The 24,857-nt window shown below is 44.0% G+C and overlaps 1 protein-coding gene across 1 annotated transcript; it reads right to left on the bottom strand.

Annotated features, from left to right (window-relative positions):
• Positions 1-63: 63 nt before the first annotated feature.
• RFC2 (replication factor C subunit 2) lies at positions 64-22,351 on the bottom strand. The gene is made up of 11 exons (XM_075904311.1): positions 22,156-22,351; positions 18,698-18,767; positions 17,661-17,702; positions 17,130-17,236; positions 15,941-16,042; positions 15,180-15,280; positions 13,030-13,187; positions 12,604-12,669; positions 11,528-11,608; positions 2,652-2,765; positions 64-1,758 (listed from the first exon to the last, which is right to left on the bottom strand). Exons 1-11 carry the CDS (start codon positions 22,248-22,250, stop codon positions 1,648-1,650), a joined length of 1,047 nt encoding a protein of 348 aa, XP_075760426.1. The 5' UTR covers positions 22,251-22,351; the 3' UTR covers positions 64-1,647.
• Between the last annotated feature and the right edge of the window lie 2,506 nt (positions 22,352-24,857).

Genomic DNA, 24,857 nt, shown 5'->3' with positions numbered 1-24,857 from the left:
GCTCTTTGGGGCCAAGACTGTGTTGGTACAGCATGCAGCAGAATAGCTCCAACCCAGATTAAATTGTATTTAACATGTATAGTTTATTATAGTACTTATACTAAAGAGTTGCTACGTATATTGAGAATCAGAAGTCAGTGAGGATGTATACAATTTGATAAAGACTTAAATAAAACACTTTGATTATCTCTTACTTGCTTGTAGTGCTGTCTTCATTTGCATTACCAGCCAAGGCCTAGATCGCGTGTACCTGAACTTTGGAAGCAAAAGCCTTGTTCATAGCTTCCCTTTCCATTCCACTGTACAGAAATACCCTTTCACAAGAGGAACGTGTCACATCATTTGGCCAAACTGACTCAACTATTTCTTCTTTACATCTCAAAATTACAAGCATTTCTTAAGCTAAAATCCCTACAGCAAATGAGATTTGTGTATACAGTAATTCGCTCAGCTGTAATCTCTCGTCAGTGAGCAGGGATATACAAAACACAGGAGAGTGAGGCAAGACATTTTTCCCTGCCTACAAAAACATGACCAAATAATCACCAGCAGCATCAACATTTAATTCGCATTCCTGTTGTGTATCCATAATTTCTGTAAATTGAGAATTTGAGGTACACTTGAGGTATTTTAACATGGTTCCGTTTCCAAAAGCCTTGTGGAGGCTTTTTGGAGAGGCGGGAAAAATTCTTCACTCCATATTTATATTCTTTTTGCAGTCCATAGTTACTGCTTATGAGATGAACAACTTAATTTGAACAGCTTGTTAATTACTTCTGAATCTGAACGTGGAAGGGGAGATTAGATGTCTAGCTTTTAAATTAATTGATCCTACAGGCAAAAGATCATGCATTCTTTATTTCTAACAATTGCTATGTTAACTCAGTTCAGCAAGAATTGTTTAAATCTAGAATAACAGCATCTATTTGGGATGTTCACACACTTGAATTCTGACAGTACTTCCATTTTCAGATGTTCCAAAGGCAGTATACAAGGTAAGGAGATACTTCTGACTACATCTTGCTTTACCAGGCCACACATTTTTGTTTGTTGTATTAAAGGCACCTAGTGCATGGTTTTCCAGTTATTCACGGCACAGGTATAGCTTAGATTGTAGCACCTGAGCAATGCACCTCAACACTAACCTAGTGAAATCATGTGTGGCAAGAGTGCACGTCATTTTCCAGAGCCCATTACATCATTGACTCCGATCATGATCAGTTGTGTGATGTATACACCTGTCCAAAATTCAGACAGTTTCATTTCACAGGTCACTGAACAGCCATTTGCTGTTAGTCCATGGCTGTACTGACTGGAAGTTATTTCAATAGACAGATTAGGACAAGGGGTTTTAGTTCTATTGCTAATCACTTGTACTCTCCATTTCTACACCACCACTTTTACATCACAAATACAACTGTTTTCAATGGAGTTAGTTTTATTTGGATTTAAAAAATTACAAGCAATTTAAAAACAAATGCTGGCTGTTATTGTCAGGTTCAGCAACAACAAAGAATAAAGTTCACCTACTTCAGAACGTACTTACATACACAAGGTTCTAGAACGCAGATAGCAGCTGACCTTAAACACTGTAAACTCATACTTCCAGAATCGAGATTGTAATTACAGTTCAGTAAAATACTCCATTTAACTTTCTGCAGGAGCAGCAGTCTTCTGACAGAGCCTGGCAAGCAGTCCAGCCATCTGCAAGAGAGAGTTCACCCCTTCTGCTATCTTCATGTGGGTATATCCAATTTCCTGACAATAAAAATATTAGGTGTCAAATGTCAGCTTTTTCTGTTTGCTTTGTCTACATTTCTTCAGCAAAGGGAGGCAGTTTTAGAAGATTTTGACTAGTACTATTTCCCCAGCAGGAGAAGTAATTTGTACAATGTGTACTATAAAAAGACAATGTCTCCAGACATTAACAAACTACATATATACCATTTTGAGTGGAACTTGCCCTTCAACTCCAAAAATGTTGGCCTCAAACTACCTGAGCTGAAAGAAAATAAGCTATCAACAAAGGTAGGGCTTAACTTTTCTTGAAGCCAGCCTGATTTGATGGATCAAGTCAAATATTGTTCTGGGGTGCAAGCATATACCTCCATTTTCTTTGAATGAAGCAATATGCCTCTACAAAGGGCAGGATTTAACCCCAACAGGTCTGATTCCTACACGTACAATGATTATCACTTGTCAAACTAGAACTCAAAGCCATTTAAACCTTTAGCAAGCTGCTGAAATAACTCAGACTTGATGACCATCTGGCCATGCTGCAAAAGCTATATAATTGACAGTTTTAGGGGAAATGAGCATTATGTTCCAGAGCCAAGGGAAGAAATGGATATTTGAAGCTTTGATTTAAAGACTAGCTACGTTTATTAATTATTTGAATAAGTTTGTATTATGACTAAGTAATGAAATATGACACCTTGAGCTTGCATGGATGTTTATTATTAAATTGTAAATAAATTCTCACCATTCTTATAACGGGGACATAGCTGCCACGTCTTTAGGCGAGGAAACAATGAGAAGTTTAGATACCTTTTGTAGTAAGAACTAGCAAATCTTGGTGAACAAACTAAAGCTGTCCCTTTTACTAGGAATCTGTTTTTTAAAACACTAATGTGATTAAGGCTGGCACTAACCTTGATGAACTCCAATTTCAGATACTCCGGCATTTGGAAGGTTTTACACACTCTGAAGATATTGCCAACTATATCTTCTGGTGAGTATCCAAGCCGCCACAAGTGGGCAAGAATCTGTGCAGGAGAAAATAAATGTGAATTTCACTGCCAAAAAAAAAAAGTTGCGGGTCAATCAAGTTAGTTAGTACTCATTCTTCTTTGAGGAGTATCCCCATGGGTGCTCCGCCTTAGGTGTGCCAGCACCACTGCACCCATGGTCGGCAGACTTCTAGTAGCGGTGCCCTATGGTTGGCTGTGCGCACGGAGCGCTGGCACGTGACAGCTGGAATGTTCATCTCGCGTGCAGCCAACCGGCTCTGTTAGGATTGAAAGTTTTATTCTTTTTATATTTGTATTTTTAGGTTTAATAATGTAGCAATGTAAGGTAACATATTATCATTTTATTAAATTAAGCCCTTTTGTTTTAAAGTTTAGTGAGTTTAGTAAGTAAGGAAATAGAGTTTTGGTATTGTGTCTATGTTAATGAGACTAGAGGAATGTTGAAGGCTGAAGTTTTAATTGTTTGATTTACAATGCCTCTTGCTTTGCCCAATATGAGATACTAATGTTATGCTTTTCTTCGAAAGGCCTTGTAAAAGATTGTGTGGAAGTGGTATGTATGTGCTGAGATAACAGAAACAGATGGCCAAAGAAGGAGGGGTGAACGTGGGTGAAAACAGACTGATCGGTGTCAGAAGAATCATCAGTAATCACCAGTGCATACCCATGGCCAAGGAGCGATCAGGTTGGCAGATTGAGGGCTTTAAAGTAAAGCAAGCACCCCTAAAAGACGACTGATTACAGGATGAGCTTTGGAAATGTTTTGGGAATGATTAACATCAACAAGATAACACGCTGGTCACTGACACAGCGGAATCCATAGACTTCAATAGAGAAAAGGATTATAAAAGCAGGGTGCCTTGCTATGGAACTTTGGGTTTGTCTTGCCACCAACTCCAGAGGAGCAACGGATCACACGACTGACAAAGGCCCTGCTCTCCCTCTGTGATCGATCTAACTGGCCACTAGGTTGATACAGACTCTGGACTGGTAACTATAACATCGTCTGGCGGGGGGAATGTGTGTGTGTGCGTGCGCGTGAGAATAATTGAAAAGCATATGCAACGGTTGTATTCTCAATAAATGCGGCATACTGCCTTTTCCCCTATAAAAGATCTTGTGTGCTTCGTTTAAACATAACATCTCTTCAGTTCCTTCTCTGACCTGGAAGCAGATAGATCCGAGGTCGAGGGGAGGAGGGTGGGTGGTGGAGCACCCACGGGGACAACCATCTCAAAAAACTACAGTTACTGCACCTGATGAGTAACTTTCCCTTCCTTGAGGAGTGTCCTCGTGGGTGCTTCACCTTAGGTGACTATTAAGCAGGTGTTCATGTTCAGTAGAGGATGCTTCAGCATTGCTGACTCGGTAACTGTGAGTACAGTTCTGTCAAAGCACGTGTCCGTGTTCGCAAATGATTATATTGCGTAACACTGTGAACTGAACTCCACGTTGCGGCTTTACAGATGTCATCGGATGGGATTCCACTGAGGAAGGCTGTTGTTGCTACCATACCTCTCACGGAGTGAGCCCTTATGGTCGTGGGGGGGGGGGGGGATTAAGGGGAGGAGGGCTCTGTTGACTATGTTGTAGGCCATGCATATGCATTCCGATATCCACTTGGATAGCCTTTGTTTGGATATGGGTAATCCTTTTGACCTTTCAGTGGTATTACAGTAGAAGGAGCTAATTACTTTAGGAAGAAATTTAGGGTGAGTTCTAAGTACCATCTTGTCCTTATGAAAGGCTGTGTAAGGGTGGTTGTGTCATAAGTGTTCCTACTTCCCCCATTCTCCTTGCTGAAGTAATTGCCACCAGGAAGGCTACCTACATTGATAGGTGCAGTAATGAGCTGGTGGCTTAAATGGTTTATCAATAAGAGTGCTTAAGACGAGGTTGCGGTCCCATGCTGGTAATGGGTCTCGTTGCTGTGGGAACATGTTTTATAAATCCCGTAGAAACCTCTTGATGGATGGGTGAGTAAATGCTGAGTAACCGTCTACTGGGAGATGTAGTGCCACTACTGCGGCAAGGTGTACTTTAATTGAGCTTACTGAATGACCCATTTTGTGTAGTTCTAACAGGTGAGTATTTTTGCCTCTCCTGATCTTGTTGGAGTGCAGTTTTGTTTGGTGCACCACCTGTTGAATCTCTGCCATTTCTGATTGCATGTTTTGCTTGTTGCAGGTCTGTGACTGTTGATTAGGATTTGCTGTACCTCTTGGGGATAGTCGGCCTCGGACGCCATCAGCCAATCCCCCTTCATGGATGGAGATGGAGCGATTGTATGTTTGGATCATGGCTCTAGCCGTGTTGCGTCAACAGAGATCAGACTGGTGGAAAGGGGTGTAGTGGACAAGCACACATCCATAGCAGGTATGAGTACCAGGTCTGTCTGGGCCACTTGGGTGCTATCAGCATGACCCTTGCCTTGTCCTGTCTGATTTTCAGGACCGTGCAATGAATCATTGGAAACGGTGAGAATCAGAGGCGTTTCCCTCTTTATGCTGAATGCACCTCCCATGGATTGGTGTCCTATACCCAATCTTGAGCAGTATCGTGGACACTTCCTGTTTTTGCTGGTGGCAAATAGATCTATCAAGGGAAACCTCCATTTGTTGAATAAATGTTTTATCATTTTGGGGTTGATTTCCCATTCGTGATTGCAGGAGAAATCCCTGCTGAGACTGTCTGAAGCTATGGGAGTGGTGTATCCCCAGAAACATAGCATTCATAGCCACCAACCTCCTAAGCAAGGACGTAGGTGGCTATGAGTGTTGTTTCTGGGGATACACCACTCCCATAGCTTCACCGTTTCCTGACACAGTTTGTAGGATTATGCTCCCCTCTGTCGACTGATGTAGTACATCATCGTGGTGTTGCCTGTTAACACTTGTACTGTTTTGTTCTGTGTTATAGCCTGGAAATGGATGCAGGCATTGCAGACTGCTCCGAGTTCCAGCACCTTTATGTGGTTGTCGGACTCATCTCAGCACCATTGACCCTGCACTACATTTTCATCCAGGTGAGCTCCCCATCCTATTAGCGATGCATCCATCGTAACTGTAATCGTTGCAGGTGGCATTGAAACAGTACTCCTTTGCAGACACTGAGGTGATTCTTCCACCATGTTAGTGTAGATTTTATGTTGTCTGGCATCACTAAGGATACGTCTAGACTACAGGCTTCTGTTGACAAAGAGTGTCTAGACTACATCCAGTTCTGTAGACTAAGCAAGCCGCTTTGTCGACATGACAGTGTAGACACAAAGGACAGTATAGCTGCAATAACACCTTCTGTCGACAGAAGGCGTTATTCCTCATAGAATGAGGTTTACAGCCGTTGACAAAACTGCTAAGTTCTGTCAACGTTATGTCGACAGAACTCAGCGGCAGTGTAGACGACACAGGTACAGTTTTGTCGACAAAAGCCCACTTTTGTCGACAAAACCCTGTAGTCTAGACACACCCTATGTGCCTGTTTATGTGGTCTGTACACTGGTCTCAGCCAGGCCTTCATTGATCTCATGTGCAGCTTTGTGTACGGTACCACAAATGTGGCAGCTGCCATGTGCCCCAGTAGTTGTAGACATTGTTATGCTGTTATGTATGGGCTTGCCTGTATGAACGATACTAAGTCCCTGAGAGCTGTGAATCTGTGCTGTGGTAGCAACGCTATTATTTTGGTGCAGTCCAGGTGTGCTCCTATAAAGTCTACAGTTTGTGTTGGTGTCAGAATACTCTTCGAGATTGATTTATAGGCCCAAAGTGTCGAATAATGTCATTATGGTGGCCACTGCCTGCTGGGTGTCCTGCTCCATGGTTCCCTTTTTTAGGTAATGTCTAAGTATGGGAAAATGGTTACACCCATTTTTGTTAGCTGTGCCGTTGCAACAGACAGGACCTTTGAAAAAACTCTGTGCTGCCAAGAGACCGAATGGTAGCACTTTGTATTGAAAGTGCCTGTCTCCTACAGTGAATCTCAGGAATCGCCTGTGTGATGATGTATTGTGATGTGAAAGTACGCATCTCAGAGGTCGAGGGTGGATAGCCAGTCCCCTTTTTCCAAGGCTGGGATAATTGTGGCTAAGGTTGTCATTTTGAATTGTTGGTAGCGAACAAATGGATTCAGTTTTCGGGGAACTAATATTGGTCTCCATCCTCCTGACTTCTTGGTGGTCAATAAGTAGTGGGAGTAGAACCCCTTTCCCCTGTGTCTGTGGGACCTCTTCTATAGCCCCCAATTGTAGGAAATGTTGTGCTTCTTGTGCGAGCACCATTTTGAGAGAGGGGTCCCTGAAGAGGGAGGGGATTGGTGAAGTGGTATGAAAGTAAATGGGATGCAATAACCCATCTTAATGATCTCCAATACCCACCTGTCTGTGGTGATGTTCTGCCCCGCTGGATAGAATGCAGCTAGTCTGCTGCCAAATGGTGTATAGTGTTCGTAATGCTGCCTTGGAAAAATGAGTGCTGTCCGACCCTCGACCAAACTTTCAAAATACTTAATGGGACGTTGAAGTTTGCTGCGCAGTTGCCTGGTCAGAGGCTTGCCTGCGTCTACCCTGTCTGGGCCTTCATCTATTGTCATAATGTCTCAGTTGCTGGTTATACTGGGCTGGTCTATAACATTGTGTAAATGGTCTTCCTTGCTTCTTTTTGTTTGCCTAGTGCAGTGTTTCCCAATTTTATTTGGCCATGGAACCCTTTTAAACTTGAAAGAATTTTGCGGAACCCCTAGTAACAGTCTTCTATATGGAGCCGGGTGTCAGAGCAAGCTGGGACTGCGGGGTCTGAGCAGCGGAGGGGAGTGAGGGGGATTTGGGTGCGGGGTCTGGGCACAAGGAGGTGGACACTTACCTAGCTTGACACCCTGCTGCACCAGAGAAAGCGTCCAAGCAGCATGCTCTTGTTCCCCCAGCAGGGGGGTGGGAGAGGGAGCTCAGTCCCACAGTGGGGATCTCAACGCAGATGCAGCACCAGGTCAGGCGGGGGGGGGGGAGGGATGAGGTGTAGAAACCCCGACCTTCCTCTCCAGACCAGACTCTGCCGCTTCCCCAGCAGGGTGTGGAGGGGCGCGGGGCAGAGAGAGCATCAGCGCACGGGGGGACAGCGAACCTGAGCTTGCCCCGGGGAGGGGGGGGCAGAGCCCAGGCACACCCCAAGGTGGGGAGGGCAGAGTACCAGCCAAGTTCCATGCGGCCCCTGCTGGGGCGCAGGCAGCAGTTTGAAAACGCCAAGATCCGGGAGTGTCTACTTGGCGCCTTGGACCCAGCCAACCCTCCCCTCCCAGCGACAGCAGCGGCTGTAACAAGCCACCGCCTGCACATGAGGAGGAGGAGGCTGTGCGGCATCGGAGGCCCTGTGGGACAGAGGCAGTTGTATGGCGTTAGGAGGGGGCCGCACGGTGGTCAGGCAGCTGCAGTCGGTGGTGGGGCAGCCAGAGAGGCATGCCGCTAGAAGCCTACCCCTGCCAGCACAACTCCAATGGGAGCTACCTACGGGCTCTGCAGGGGGCAGGGGAGTAGAATTTTCTCGTGGAACCCTTAGTTTCACTTTGCAGAACCCCATTTCGGAAACACTGGCCTAATGTTCTCAGCGTGGCCCCAAGTCCTTATGTGTGTGGAGGGAAGCATTGGTGGACTCTGCAAACAACCTTGTTCTCTCAAACAGCAGATCTTTAACCATGGACTGGACCTCTTTCAGGAAGCCTGACAGTTGTAACCATGACAATCGGCTCATAGCAACTGCGGACGCTAAGACTTTTCAGCTGTGTCTGCTGTATCCAGTGCTGCCTTTAGGGCAGTTCTAGCAATTAATGCTCCTTCTTTCATGCTGGCACTGTATTGCTCTCTTCTGTTGTCAGGAATCTTTTTAATAAAGTCTGAGAGTTGATCAAATATATGGTGTGTGTACTTGGCTAGGAGGGCCACGTAATGTGCAATCTTAATCTGGAGGCCTTTCTGTCCAGTGCGTTGAGACGCTTCCATTCCAGTGCGTTGAGACGCTTCCATTCCTTGTTCTGTGTGGTCGTGCGATTTGACTGTTGTTTACCCCTTTGATTAGCAGCCTCTACCACCAAAGATTTGGTGGAGAGAGTGAGAATACGAGTTCTGTGGATTTTTGGATCTACGTAGCATTTTCGATCAGCTCGTTTGCTGGTTGGTGTAATCGATGCCGGAGTCTGTCAAAGGCCTGGGCTGGATCCATCAGTGCTTCATTCATAGGGATGGCCAGCTTGTTCTGTGACAAGGTGTGCAGGATGTTTCTAAGTTTGTGCTGGGTCTCATGCAAAGCCTCGGGCGAGATGTTCTACGCAACTGCCAGCCTCCTAAAGAGGTCTTGGAAGGACCTGAAATCATCGCCAGCGATGTTTGGTTGGGACATGATTGTGTCCTCGATTGTCGATCTAAGATGCTCATTTGGTATCGAGTCTAATGTTCTTTCCACCCCTGTGATATCCATTTCCCCTTCTTCTGATGAAGCAGACTGTTCAGGGGAGTTTTCGGGGAGCTCTTGTGTCTGGTACCCCTGAGATATCTGTGGTTGTAGTAGCCTATAGGCTGCCCATGGGTCCCAATAAGGTCAATTGGGTGGCATGGGTGGTAGGATCCATTGTGCTTGCTGCCACTGTAACCCTGTTGTAGTTTAGGGGACGATGTTCTTGGGACACTGTTGCATAAAGGGCTCTCTTCGTCCCCTTCCTCACTTAATAGCGAGTGCAGAGACTGAGATGATGGTGAGAAGCCGAGCCTGGAGGAATTTGGGGTGCCCCTCGAGGCGAGTAACAGCATTCCCGGTACCGATGTCACTGCCAGATCCACAGTGACAGTGAACTGAGGCAGATATGGTGATGGGAGCTTTACGTTGCTCCATATAATAAATAGTGCTGGTGCCGGCATTGGTATTGCGGCCTGTGCCCTATGGCTCTTACTTGTCTTCGTGCTATTATGTGGTTTAATAATAACGTTTGTGTTGCTATTCCAGGAGCCGGCACCGAGTGTATTCTCTCCGGTGCTGCTTTCAGCGTTCTGCTGTTGGCACCATTCCTGATGTTGTCGGCGTCTCTTGTGTTGCTTAAGGGGTGCCTCAGGTATAGCAGCTATTGCTGCTGTCTTTGCTGCCCTCGGCATTACCGTTGCAGGCTGTTTAGTCAGCACCGGCTTGGAGCTTTTCTGTTTGTGCTCCACAGGTGTCTTGGGGAAGGGGAAGGTCGTGCCTTCTCTTTTGTGTCCCGGCTTTTCTGAGAGCCGGTCCCTTTCCCTGCCTGCTTATCTGTATCCTTATTCTTGGTAGGTGCAGAGGCAGGCTTGCTGTGTTTCCTCGGTGATGAGTGATACCACCGAGGAGTGGGAACTCTTTCTGGGCATCTGAGCCCTGTCCTGGTCCTTGAAAAGTGGTCTAGCCCCTTATCCTGGGCATCCCCAGGAGATTTGTGTGTGGGTGATGCCCTGTCAGCTATGGGTCTGGAGTCTGACTCCATCTGCATCATCTTTATCTGTAGCTGTTTTGCTCTTCGGCCGACCATAGGCGCAGAGGTGCTGGCATACCTAAAGAGGGGCACCCACGGGACAGCCATCTCAAAGAACGACATTTACTGCACCGGGTGAGTAACCTTCCCTTAAACACAACTTACTTTCCACATGGTGAAACTGTATGTAGTTCTTTAATATTAAAGGTTCTCTCTCCATCCTGTGCTAGTAGGAGGCTTTGTGCCAAGGTGATCCTCCATTTGTGTTTGTTTTGGTCATTACTTTTTTCCACCTTAGGCAATTACATGTGAGGCAAAGTGCAAATTTATGAATCCAGGATGAATGATCTCCCATTTATAAATTAAATTGATATGTATTACTATATTAAGCATCTTTTACCAAAACACAAAGACTAACAGGAAGGTTCATATTTAGTGATAGGAATACAAACATTTGCTCCTGGTGCTAATACAGCCCTAATACTTCTATCAAGTATTACTACACAGTAGCTACATCGGTCATCATAAGGTAAACTGTTTATATTAAAATCCCTCTAATTCGCTGGTACCTTTTAAAGTCTTATTAGAATAATCCAGGTTTTGAGCAGTTTCAAGAGCAAGCAGAGAACAAACACGTTTTCTAGATCAAAACCTTCTTCCACCAACCACATGATATAGTTTTGGCAGGATTCAATAATGAATACATGCTTTCCTTTGCAAGTGGAAACACCATAAATGACTGTCAATTTTTACCTCTTTGCTTTTAATTAACAGTGGTACCAAAGAGTTGCGGTTGGGGGAGAACCACATGTGGATGCCAGAAGAGCCTATTTAGAGTAAAACATCAGAATCCTATTAATTCTCTTGAGTAAATAATTCACAAAATTCTGAATGAGTTGCAAGTGCAAACTGAAAGGACAGTGTCTATTTTGTTTATCTTGGAAACAGGTTTTTTTTCCATTTATCAGAACAGACCAGTAACAGCTCTGTAATATCCTCTTTGAAAATACAGGTGTGACATTAGACATTATCTTAAAAGTAGCTGTAACTCTACAACTTAGTATGTGAATTACAAAGTGGTGTCACTTGTATTCAGACATTTAGATCCAATCACACAAAGATGCCTCAGTGCAGAAATACACATTATCTGGATTTCTACATATTAAGATTTCTTACATGAAAAGTGTTTATATTCATGTAGTTAGCTGCATTTGTATAATTTTAAACTTTGTTTTGGTTGGAAACTAAAATCTTTTGAAAAGCAAGTGTTCTGTGGAGTATGTGCTTGGAACAACAAAAATACACACCTTGTATGCTTCATCGATATTTGCATTGACGCAGTGCTGTATCATTTCCTTCACTAGCAGAGGATGTGGCTCATCACACACCTATACCAAAGAGAAATTAGAGTTTTAGGAAACAATGAACATATTCCCTCCTGCACCAAGAACCCTGAATAATGTAACAGTCATCTATATAGCTGAGAGTTTAAATGTTATATCTCAGAGTGCCCTATATTATTATTCACCATACATTTTATTTTTAATGACTAATTTAGTTGGTAACATAATTACTTGCCCAACATTAAGTCAAGACTTTATATCAGGGGTGAGGAACCTTTTTTGGGTTGGGGGCTGCTGACCAACAGACAAATCAGTTGGGGGGGGGGGGGGGGGACACAAGTGGGAAGCAAAAAAAACCCCAAACAGTCATTGATGTGGCCCATGACTGAGAAGCAGAAAGACACTCCCCACATTCCTCTTGCACACCAGGGGGCCCAGCCTAGTAGATCTTGTGTACTCTAGCCCCACAGAAGGTTGGTAGGGGGGCTAGAGTGCCAGTGCAAGCTCCCCAAAACTGGGGAGGGCCTTGAGCCTCGGGAGCTGGATCCAAGCAAGAGGAGGGGCAGACACATCTGGCCCCTGAGTCTTAGGTTCCCCACTCCTGTTTTATATCACTGACTACAGAACATCCAACATACTAGATGTAAACAATTACTATAACTGATTTTCATAGCAGTCCTGTTAATTATTATTTATTATACAGACAATGGATCTCAGCTGAGTCAGTTTACATTCAGATGCTCTTTCTCCAACATTGACTGTCACAGGTTTTCCCTTTTTTTCCCAAAAGGTGCATGCATCTCTTATGTTAAATGCTGTAATCTTGTTCAAGCCCTAATACTGCTTGGAAACTGACAAAGCAATGACAAACTTTTACATGTCCTGAGCAATGTCTGACAGAGTTGAACTGCTAGACTTCTGGTATTTTTAGTGTGGAACAATGCCAGATACTGAAAACTAGGAAGAAAATGTGTTACGTATGTTCTCATGACAGTGCAAATACTGAACAATCACATCTTACTATGAGAACTTTTACTAACCTTAAATACATTCTCACTGTTAATAAAGCCAAATCCAGAATATGTGGACTGCAAGTTGTTTAATGCCTGTAAAGAGTAAAATTAACATTGATTACTATCTGACAAGCTCTACCTCTGGTTCCCCTTTTTCAGAGTCAAGCATAAACTTTTTTTGGTCAACCATTCCCAGAAAATCAATAGCACGCACTCCAAGAGCTGTACAGACTTTGAATGCTGACCTGTAGCCAGAGGAAGCAATTTCCACTGATGTAGGATTTAGCAATAGGAACATTTCAAAACTCAGTGAGACCATACAGTTTAGCTACTGGGGTACTGTAGATATGTCCCATCTGCTTTATTTCCTGCAGCTTACAGCCTGGAAGCCTACAGCCCCAAGCTTTTTACTTCAGTAAGAAGGGCTTTCTTTTGTTGGGTTTGTTTTAATACCTGTCTCATATCTCCTTGTGCTGTAAAGATAATGGCTTCCAGTCCATCATCTGTGTATTGTACGTTCTCTCTTTCAACAATTTTCATTAACCTTGCAAGGATCTGAGCATCTGTCAGCTTGGTGTAGCGCAGCACTGCACAGCGAGACTGGATTGGCTCTGGAAAGAGAGAGAGAGATTTGTAGGAGGAACATCTTGTATTCATCCAACTTTACTTTTTTCAGCTTGGGAGAAGACATCTGAATTTTCTGTACTGTCACTTGAATCTGATTTCCTATTGACCGTCAAAGCCCACTCTGAGGGTGGATCTGCAATGCACACTACTTGGGGTGGCATAGTGTGGTCCTACACTGCACCCCTGCCTGCCACGGGCATATTTACCAGTACCGATGGTGGTTTTAGCCCTGTAGATGAGCCCAAATCAGTTGACCTGAGATCTGAGATTTGGTGCTGCAGAGTCCTTGTGTTTTGCAGCATAGCCATAATGTACAATCTTTAGATTCTGGCCATAGAGCTCTTCTACTGAGACCAAAGGCCAGGGCTTCAGCAAGCAAATATGAAGGCCAAACTTAGTTTTTCTGGCAGTCTGAAATGTAACTGACACCAAATGTTCACCTCATGCCGGTCTTGAAAGGGTTAATGAGACAGAGAATGGGGCCAGTTAAGTGGAATTAGGTTGGACAGACACCCCACTGAGAAGGAACAGTTGGGGCCATGAAAAAGGCAGGAAGCTGGCAGCAGAGAGTGGTTGCAATGACTTGCTAGCTCTAGAGAAGAAAACAAGAATAGAAGCCCTGAAGGAAGCATGTACCCAGTGGAGAGTGGACAAATAGGCTGATAGAGGCTAAGTAGGAAAAGCCCAGGGAAACAGCAGTAAGATATGAGACTATGCAGATGTTGGCTACTGATTGTAGGATCTCTGGACTGGAACCCTGAGTTCGCTACCAGCCACTGGGAAAGTGGCAAAGACCAGGCAGGGGCATTGAAAACTACCAAAGACAGCTGTCCAGTTAGACATTGATACCCCAGAAGGGGATGACTACAGCCAACGGGTCAAGCCACGAAAAGAAAGCACCTGATTCACGGAAACAGAAGTGGTAGAGTGTATGAACAAGCAGCAGAAGGGGGCATCAGACCAGGGAGGAGCTGATCTCTACAACAGCAAGAAGGAGGAGCCCTAACAGTGAGTGAACGCTGTGACAGTGTCATATGATAAAAACAAGGTTTTTTTTTTTTTTTTTTTTTTAAATCTAGACTAGTGTTTCTCAAAATGGTCCATGGACCCACTCAGAGAGCTGCTACTGGGCCACTCCAATGTGTTTACTTTCTGGCTCCGTAGCCACAGAGGCTTGCAGCTCCCATTGGCCGTGGTTTGCCATTTGCAGCCAAGGGGAGCTGCAGGAAGCAGCGGCCCGGGTCACACTGCTCCCCACAGCTCCCCTTGGCTGCAAACAGCGAACTGCAGCCAATGGGAGCTGCGAGGCTCCGTGGCTGTGGAGCCAGTAAGCAAACAAACCGGAGCAGCCCAGTAGCAGCTCTGAGTGGGTCCATGGACCACTCTAAGAAACACTGATCTAAACTTTTAACTGCCCCATGAACTGAAAAATCTGACAGCACCTTGTAGTTAACCTTGTAACCCTGGGGATATTTAGAGGGAGCTGCACAATGAGATGAAATATTTTACTTAGATATCATTTGTGTGTTTATGCTAAGTTTTCTCCTCCTTAACCATGATTAACGCTGTTTAAATGAAGCAGCTGGTCAGAGTTTACTCCAATGGAATGTGCCCAACATTTGTGAACATGGATGCTTGTAGGTAGCAATTTTTTTTCCAAGTGGGATGATGAGTACCTACATCCTTCTTATTATGTGCTGGCCGACCCTCATCATCTCTGAAAAAACATCAGGCCATCTGTATTACAACTTGAAAAAAGTTTGGCTTTACTGAACTTATCAAGACTTGCCTCAAGCACTACAAAGAAAGTAAAAGGAAAGGCCACGGGTTAAAGGAAGTTTACATTACAGCTATATTTAAGAGACTCAGGGAACACTGAGTGTGGAGCCCTACCATCACATAGTATAATGGTGTCAAGATGAAAGGTGAAAGATGTGTAATAAAGTTGTATGCAGAGACTAGCAGCTTTCTCTTACCTATGATTTTATCAGAAGCATTGCATGCAAGTGCAAACCGTGTTGTTTTGGAATAAATTTCCATCGTTCTTCGCAATGCTTGCTGTGCTCCATCTGTCATGCTGGGGAGAAAAAAAGTAAGGTTGGCTTTTGTCCTTCACTATCTAACATCCAGCTGCAGTCTAAAATGTTTATACAGTCTTCAAAGTTTCTGTTTATATTAGCTACTGCCTGATGAATTATGTGATCTTTTGGCTAAGCATCTAGGAAGCTAAGTAGCTTTTTCCAGACACTTACAAGAACAAGTCACCCCACAATATATACCAGCTCTGAATATTCTATCAAAATTAAACAAAACCAAGCCATCAAATTTTGAAAGAGCGATCTCTAGCTATAGATGCACATGTAGTAATCTCAATCCCTTTTCATCCAGTAAAACTAAAATAGAATTGTCTACTACAAAAATATGTACATCAGCCAACCTTTTTTTCAAATGAGAGCTGAAAAATAGCCAATAAATTGGATACTATTTTACATCTCATCAAATCCTGCAGTACTCCACTCAGATACTATAAATCTCTGAAACGCAGCAGTCACTGTTGGAAGAGAGTCTGATAAGAGTGCTCTTAAATGGATATCTATTCACAACCAAATCACTGCTGAGAGGCTAGCAAAATACCCTAAACTTTAAATTGGTTTATAACAGAAGTGTTACATTTTCTAAAGAACCATGAAGGCAGAACACTTCTGAGGGGTTATTTGTCAAAAGAAACACAACATACCTGTCTGCTTCATCCAGGATGATTATTTTATGCCGACCTTTGGGAAGTGTGACCTTCTGCTGCGCAAATATTTTTATTTTGTTTCTCACAACATCAATGCCCCTGAAACAATAATCCCACTCATTCAATGATCACTCACAGCAGTTTGTATTTCACAACAATGTAAAGAAAGAAGTGCAACAAATTATTTTATTACCTTCAACATTCAGTTTAGAATTACAAAATTCAGTGTCCTACAGTTACTCAGTAACTGAAGTTAAAGACAGAATAAAATGCACTTTTATAGCACTTTCCAGAAAAGGTTCTCAAAGCCTGAATGTACTCTACTTGAGTTGAGCAGTGTAAAAAGATCCTTGTGATCCAGGGAATGACAGAGGGAAAAATTAGAGATATAAAGGGTTAACTGGTTACCAAGTAAGCATTCGCTTACCAGCATGCTTACCTAGGAAACCAGCTGAGTGGCACTGCAGCCCCCTGCTCTTGGCACAGCAAGTTCAGCCCGACCTGAACAGCCCCCTGCCCATAATGGGCTGGGCAGGAGGCTGCTCCAGCCCAGCTGGGCCCACCATGTTTCGCTGTGGGTGCGGGGCTGCTCTAGTGCCATGGGCTGGTTAACTGGTTAAACATACAGTTTAACTGGTTAACATTTTAAACAGGATTTTACATCCCTAGGGGAAATTAAGCGACTTAAAATCAAAAAGTTTCTAGCAAAACCAGGAATATAAACCCAGTTTTCCTGAACATAAGCTTTCACCACAAGGTAATCTTTAGTATTTGAAGTTCCTACCACTTATATATCTAAACTCAAATCTATCCTCTGTCAATTAGCTAATAAAATGTATTTTCATTTAAATGTTAATGGGAACACAATATAAGGAGGAGAGTTCTTTAGGACACATTTGAGAAGTATGGGCTGAAATTACAGTTTACATAATACCTAAATCTGCATGTTTTACAATTCCAGTCCATTAATATATATGAAGTTCCCAAAACAGGAAGTGGATAACATGTACAAGAGACATTCAAACATCTAAGATCACCCAAGTATTTGTGGGGGGAGAAAAAGGGGAGGAAACTGAGAAGCAAATACTGGAAATCTTACTATCATTAATCTAACTAGTAAAAACATTTGAAGTATGTTGTATTTCTTCCTTAATTTGAAACTTAGTTATGGAAGTCTCATACACACCTGTCATTTGAGGCATTCAGCTCCAAAACAGCATCCTTTAAGGCAGGACCAAGCAATGCACGAGCCAAACATAAGATACTGGTTGTTTTACCAGTTCCTGGCGGACCCTATAAGTACATTTTAAGTATTATTAAAGTTAATTGCACTCTCTAGCTATTCTGTTTTGTTAGCAGTAATACAGGAATTCCCACACCAACTATCATGAGGAGTTCATGTATTTTAATATCCTGCTTCCAAAAGTACTAGATGCTTCAGAGAAGAGTGTAAAGAACACCACAGTTATAGGACATACCCTCATGCTCCAGGGAATAAACAAATCTCTGGGGTTAGGTTATGTATCTGGGACAATTACAGATTAAACAAAAATACTGAACTTTGACTGAAGGTTTCCCTTACCAAAAGACTAATGGACCAATGCTAATCTAGAGAGAGCCTGTTTATTATTTTGAACCAACATTGCCAACAGAAAACAAAAAACACAAAACAAACAAAAAAACACAGCAAGAATAAATATGGCGCAAAAATACTTACAGCAATTATAATATTTGGTACATTTCCCTCCCTTGCAAAGACCTAGGGGAAAAAAACTGAGTGATTACTTTGCCAGAAAACTTGAAGAGTAATTCTTAATTACCGCCATTTTTCTTCATTAGAATAAAGAACTCCTCATGCACTTCCTCACCTATTTTTCACCCTATCTTATTATTTTCATATTTCTTACTTGAGACACACAGTAGTAACCTCCTTCAATGGACCCCCTTCCTGTTCATGGAAGATACACATTTTTGAGTTCACAGAACTTTTCTTCAGGTCCCTTACTTACTTCACATGTAATCCTTTGTGTGCAGAATCCTGTCGTACTTAGGGCAGTTCATCTAATTTGAGCAATTTCCTTCCATCATTTTTAAAAAATACATTGTGATAAATCACAAGCAAATCTGGGAACGGAACTCTGGAATACTGACTACAAATCCCATATTCTAACCATTAAACAACACTTCCTCTTAGAGTACTGTATCCCTCAAGAAGGCTGTTAAAATGATCATTCCAAAAGCAGTACACACACCACAAAAGAACAGTACACCCTTTAAATAAACTGAACATGTTAATGTAGACAAAACTGTACGACCACAACATTAGTGAACGTTTTTGTTACAAACTGGTTTGTCAAGATGACCACAATGAAAATATTTTTCACCTGACTTAAAACACTAGAAAAATAACAAAGATATCTGTAGGAATGTACAACATAAATTAGGTTGTAATGCAAACTATGTTTAGTAATTATTACAATTAGCATGCTTAATTTTCATTTCTGAGCCACATCAAAACTGTCCCTGATTCAGGAAAGCATCCTTGCTGAAGAGGACAACCCGAACACATGCTTTACTCTTAAGTATATGCTCAAATCCCATTGAAGTCAAAAGAGATTCTGCTTAAGTGCTTTCCTGAATAGAGGGATTTAAACTTGGTTTAAATGCTTTCCTGAATTGGGATCTACAAAACAACAGATACAAAATAAATAAAAGACGACTATTCATTTTTGTTGTAACAAGCCAAATACACACCTCCAATCTGCTCACGGTGTCTTCATTCCCAACTATTTCAGACAGCTTAACAGGTCTGTACTTTTCAACCCTATTTAAAAATAAATCCCAAAACATTAGACATAACTAATCTAGCTCATGTTTTACACTAGTCAAAACAGATTAAATTAGAATAATATGAGATAAAATAACTGAAAGTGTTTGAAGTCAATGTCTAAATTTCTAAAGGAGGATTTCTGATATCTTCAAAGGGAAATTACATGCAAATTGCTCATGTGGTTAAGAGCAAACATTCAATAAATGTTTAAAATGTCAATATATCAGAACACAGCTATCTGATAATCTTCTGATTCTGCTAAATGCAAACAGAGGAGATGTTTGATAGTATTCCTTCAGAATAACTGAGTTTACAAAATGACTGTATTTCATCATTTGACCAATTTTTTTGTAAAAGATAAAGAAGGAAAATGAGAAATGTATTTAACTGCTGTACACTGACTGGTATGCATGACACTTAGGTTCCCCAACTCTGTAACTGATAGTGTGTAAGGTTGAACTGCTATGCTGAACACCATATTGCAGAATTAGCTCAGACTACTATCAGATAATTAAAAAATGCTTGATGCTAAATAAATACTATATATAGAAATGCAATGTGGCTTCTAATCTTATGCTAGTAACAATCTAATAGCTGTTTTCCTACTCCTGTTTCCAGTTACTTGGGCCCTGATCCTACAAATGATTGCATTTAGGCAGACTGCTGCACTCATGAAGAGCCCTGCTGAAGTCAACAGAACTCTGCACAGGTCTTGCATAGCCATTTGCAGGATCTGAGACATATGAGCATGATTTAAATTTACCTAAAGGATTCAAAAGCATCTGCATTTTTAAAAGAGCATCATCAGCTTAGATCACACAACTCCCAAAGCCTAAAAAATTGCCACAAGTGTAGCATCTACCAATACTAAAGTGGGCAAACAAGAGATTCTTATTTTTTAGTTTGTTTACTTTGTGCATATGACAGCACACTGTCAGTTTCGGTTTACCCTCTTTGGCTATGTCTATACTGTGCGGAAGAGCAAATGCAAAAGAAGCGCTCATCTGCATATGCAGCGCTCTCATTTGCATTTCCTCTTCCTTTCCCTTTTGTGCTAAAGGTTTTTGTGCAAAAGAGCGCTGTGTAGACGGCACCTTTTTGCACAAAAACCCCCTTTTGCACAAGAGCCGTTCTTCCTCATTATGTAGACCCCAATTCAGGAAAGCATTTAAGCCAAGTTTAAATGAGCACTCCATTTGCATTTGTTCTTCTGCAAGAGGCGTGCAGTATAGACGTAGCCTTTGTGTCATAGTCTGGAGGCCCTAATGGATTTCAGGGTCCCATTTTATTAAGCCCTGTACAAATGCACCTTAAGAGACAGTGCCCACTCCAGAAAGTTTAAAATGTAAACAGGCAAAGGTAGGAGGGGAACACAGACAGGTGAAGTGACTTGTTTAGGTCAGTACCTAAACCTTCTCATATATTCAATTCAGTGACCTAGCCACTAGACTATACTGCTTTCTGTTGTCTCTCCTACCCCAAACAACAGAACCATTTTAAAAACAGCAGGCCACAAAACTTGACAAAGGGCGACATGGGAAAGTGTAGTACCTACAACTTTTATTATTTATCCAACTGACTACACTGAGTTGATGATATCCTTTTAAATGATATACAAAAGATAAAAGGCATTCCTTCTTCCACTTTCTAAGGTGTAATGTAACAAATGTTTGCTGATGAACATCAACTATATATAACATTTTAGGATAGGATAACTTAATTATGCAAGTTGGAATTTCACCAGGAGTAATATTCAAAGACTAATACACCTTTTTCACTGCAAGTTTACGGTTGTGTATGTAAACCCTGCAGTTATGTGACTGCTTTAGAGATAACTATTAGCAACAGCAAAACCAAACTCAAACATCAGCACCAGACATGGACTTCTACATGGTGAACTGCAGGACAGCTTGGGACTCGATAACTGTATGACCTCAACTGCTTGTGCAGCTATGCAATTTACAAAATAATCAATGACCATGTTTGAAGAGATCTCAGAGGGTTAGCTGTGTTAGTCTGTAGCTGCAAAAACAGCAAGGAGTCCTGGGGCATCTTTGAGACTAACAAATTTATTAGGGCATAAGCTTTTGTGGATAAGTTATACTTTAATAAATCTGTTAGTCTCTAATTTACCCACAAAAGCTTATGACCTAATAAACCTGTTAGTCTTTAAAGTGCTCCAGGACTCCTTCTTGTTGTCCATGTCTGAAGAGTACTTGCCAGGGCAAAAAGGAATCATCCACCCCCATCTTTGGTGTTACACATCTGGCTTGGGGCCTTATATAACTCTGTCAAGTATCTTCTTCCCCCAAAGATCAGTTATGGCTGACATACGACTACACAAATCAGTGATAAGAGAGCACAATGTATATTCCCATACAAGCCTCAGGTGCTTAGTTATTACATCTGTTAGGGAGCCAACAGCCACTAACAACGTTAACCAGTGCTCTCTAGTAGCAGGCAGTGGTGTGTGCATAGTGGCTAGCTCATGACATAAAGGCTGCTGCAGCTATTTCAGACTTCAGTTCCAGGCACTGTGGTGTTTCAGGTGCAAAAGTTAAAACAAGCTGCTGTTCTCTCTGTAGGAACATTAACAAGGATCAGGGGCTCTTCTCCTTAAAGTGCATAGATTTGCTGTCACATCATCTCTTGACAAAGCTGCAGCAGCTCCCTGGGCAGCAGCGCTGGGGGAGAGGAGGGTAAGCTGCTTCTCTGCCCCCAGAGCCCACTGCAGGTCAGTGGGGGTGTCCATGCAGCAGGACACCCCAAGAGCACATTAGAGTGGAGGGCACTAAGGAAGCACTTGATGTGGCTGAAGAGCTGTTCCCCAGCCAAAGGGCAACCTTGCATCAATAACTTATCCCCTCCCTCCTCAGAGCAGCTGGAGAGGGGGATAAGAGACCCGAGGTTCTCTCATGGGGTACTAGCTGACAGGAGACCCCAGACCCCACCTCTCCCCTCCCCATTTCCTCCCTCCCCCTCAGCCCCCACAACCAGCCTCCCCACTTCCTCCCTCCCCCCTCAGCTGCCAGCCTCCCCACTTCTTCCCTCCCTCCTCAGCTACCACCCCTAGCCTCCCCACTTCCTGTCAGCCCCCATCCTTCTTCCCTCCCCCCCCAACCCCAATCCCCAGCCCCCCCCACTTCCTCCCTCCCCCAACTTCCTCCCTCCCCCTCATCCCCAATCCCCAGCCCCCCCACTTCTTCCCTCCTCCCCTCAGCTACCGCCTCTAGCCTCCCCACTTCCTCCGTCAGCCCCCACCCCCCACACTTCCTCCCTCCCCCCTCATCCCCAATTCCCAGCCCCCCCCCCCACTTCTCCCCCCCCCGACACCCCGCGGGATCGCCCCGCCCCCACAGGGCCCCGGGCTTCCCGCTCTCACCAGGGCAGCTCGTAGTGGCCGCCCCCGGGGCCGCCGCCCGCTCCCCGCTTCTCCGCGCCCGCGGGCCTCTCGGCCTCCGCCATCTCCGCTTCCATCGCGGCCTCCCCGTTCCCGCCGCCGCGGGTAGCGCCGCCCCGGGCCGGGCCTCCTTCAAGGGGCGGCGCCTGGAGGCGGCTCCGCGCCGAGCCGCGCCCGCCGCAAACGGAGCCCCCAGGGCGCAGCTGCTCGGGGCTGGGGCCTGTGTCCAGAGCCCCCGGCTGGACTCGGCTGCGGCTCGGGGCAGGTTTTCCGCACAAGCGGTGGCTCTTCGGGAACACGTGCCCGCTGCCTACCCTGGGCGCGTGACTCCGCAGGAGCACTGGCCTGGGAGAACCCGCGGGACGCCGTGCTGCTCCGTCGGGCTAAAGCCCCTTTGCGCGAGAGGGCCGGTGTGGGCAGCTCAGATTCGTTTGGCGCAAACAAGCCCCCATGGCGAAAAAGGCGAGTGGGGCTTTTTTGTGCAAAAGCGCGTCTAGATCGGCACGGACGCTTTTCCGCAAAAAGTGCTTTACGTCGGATCCGCAGTTACGAACGGGGCCTCCCTCTCCCTGCTCTCCAGCAGACCAGGGAGAGGAAGCAAAGCGGCGGGACACCCGGGCAGCGGACAGCCCAGACACCTCTGGGCTATCCGCTGCCCGCATGCTCCAGGGCTTTGCTCTGCTTTGCGTCTGGGCTGTCCGCTGCCTGCAGACCAGGGGGACGGGGAGCAAAGCAGAGCAAAACCGCGGAGCACGCGGGCAGTGGACAGCCCGGACGGGGAGCAAAGCAGAGCAAAACCGCGGAGCACGCGGGCAGCGGACAGCCCAGACGCGTCTGGGCTGTCCGCTGCCCGCGTGCTCCGCCGCTTTGCTCCCCATCCCCCTGGTCTGCAGACCAGGGGGACGGGGAGCAAAGCAGAGCAAAGCCGCGGAGCCTGGGGTTCTTAAGTTGAATCTGTATGTAAGTCAGAACTGGCGTCCAGATTCAGCCGCTGTTGAAACTGATCAGTTTCAGCAGCGGCTGAATCTGGACGCCAGTTCCGACTTACATACAGATTCAACTTAAGAACAAACCTACAGTCCCTATCTTGTACGTAACCCGGGGACTGCCTGTACACAACACACAGACCCCATTTAAGTGAGTTCCTCAGTTGAACATTGTGGGCCATATTTTCAAGATAGGAACCCATTTGAGTGAGGGCAGTTTTGCACTGGTAATGAAATGCATGGAGGCTACTTTCATCTTGTTGGTGATTCATCACAGCAGTAAAATTAATTGTAACTACAAAAAAGGAGTGCTCAGTTTGAAAATCAAGTCTTATTTTATGTCTGTTTTACTCTGGTTGAGTTTTATACGCCCGAAGAATATGGAGAACTGGTTTGTTTATGCAATAATTTTGACTATTGAATATTTGTACTAATTATTGTACAATACCTAGGTACTTTTGGAGTAGGAATTATATAGGGTTGCCAGGTGTCCAGTCTTGAACTGGACAGTACAGTGTTTGAGCTTTCTGTTCGGGAAACAAATTGAGAAAATATAAAATATTTTCTAAATAAGATGTAATGTAGATTGTGATGTAATGTCAAGTGTGTCCGGTAGAATTATATAATAGTGAAATTCACTTCTGTTCATAGGACCAGCACAATGCCTGTACACTACTTAAATCCTGATTAACTGATACATAGGCCTCCAATTGGCTGTGTGTGTGTGTAAATGTCACTCTTAAGAGTAAATTAATAGACTTACTAAGGATGAAACATATGGCTGACAGAGACAGGGCCAGCATCTCCTATTTATCTGTCTGTCAGTCTTTTTTCAGTGTTTGCACAGTTCCCATCACTGTAATAGCTGAGAATATAGTTCTAGTAACTTACTGTACTCACTAGAATTAGGCAGTCAATGCATTTGTTTTATTTGCCTTTGGGGGTAGCTCATTAAACCACTTTGTAACAAGTCCCCTCACTAGTGTGAAATAATGCACTAGGGTGAGATATATTGTACTGTTTGCATGATGCTGGTCAGAGCACTCCCACGGTACAAACCAGTGGATTGTGCTTTGGTTTCTTGCCAAGTTCAACAGGTGGTCGCACTCTTAGGAGGCACCAGCCTCTGGGCCAACATTCATTCTCTAATTATGTATGCAGTATTGCTACAAATTTGCACCCAAAGGCACTGTGGAAAACCATATAGAAGAACTATTACTGAGTGTATGATGACAGCTTGCATGATATCATTCTACTAGCTAAATGCAATTAACATCTTCAGAGGGGTAGCTGAGTTAGTCTGTAACAGGAAAAACTTTAAAAACACAAATAGTCTAGTAGCACCTTAAAGTCTAACAAAACATGTAGATGATATCATGAGCTTTCGTTGGTGTAACCCACTTCTTCAGATGACTGGAGTATTAGAAGTCCAGATCCAAAAGTAAATAAAGGAAGGGGAGGGGGAAGAAGGAAAGAAAGGAGAGAAAAAAGGAGGGGGGGAAGAGAGAGACAGAGAGTAGATGGTTCAAGTAGTTACAAGAGACTGGTCAGAACAATTAGCACCTCCATTGTTTGGTTGTTTGGTTAAGTCACTAGGATGTGGAAGGTAGTGTGCGAGCCAGGGGATGTCCCTGTTCATATAATTTGCATAAGAATTAAACTTGTAAATGAAGTTAAGTTCCAATCCTTCCCTGTGTT

Source organism: Pelodiscus sinensis, chromosome 21, assembly GCF_049634645.1.
Source record: "Pelodiscus sinensis isolate JC-2024 chromosome 21, ASM4963464v1, whole genome shotgun sequence".
NCBI lineage: Eukaryota > Metazoa > Chordata > Testudines > Trionychidae > Pelodiscus > Pelodiscus sinensis.
This window is presented reverse-complemented; position numbering and strand designations above follow the sequence as displayed.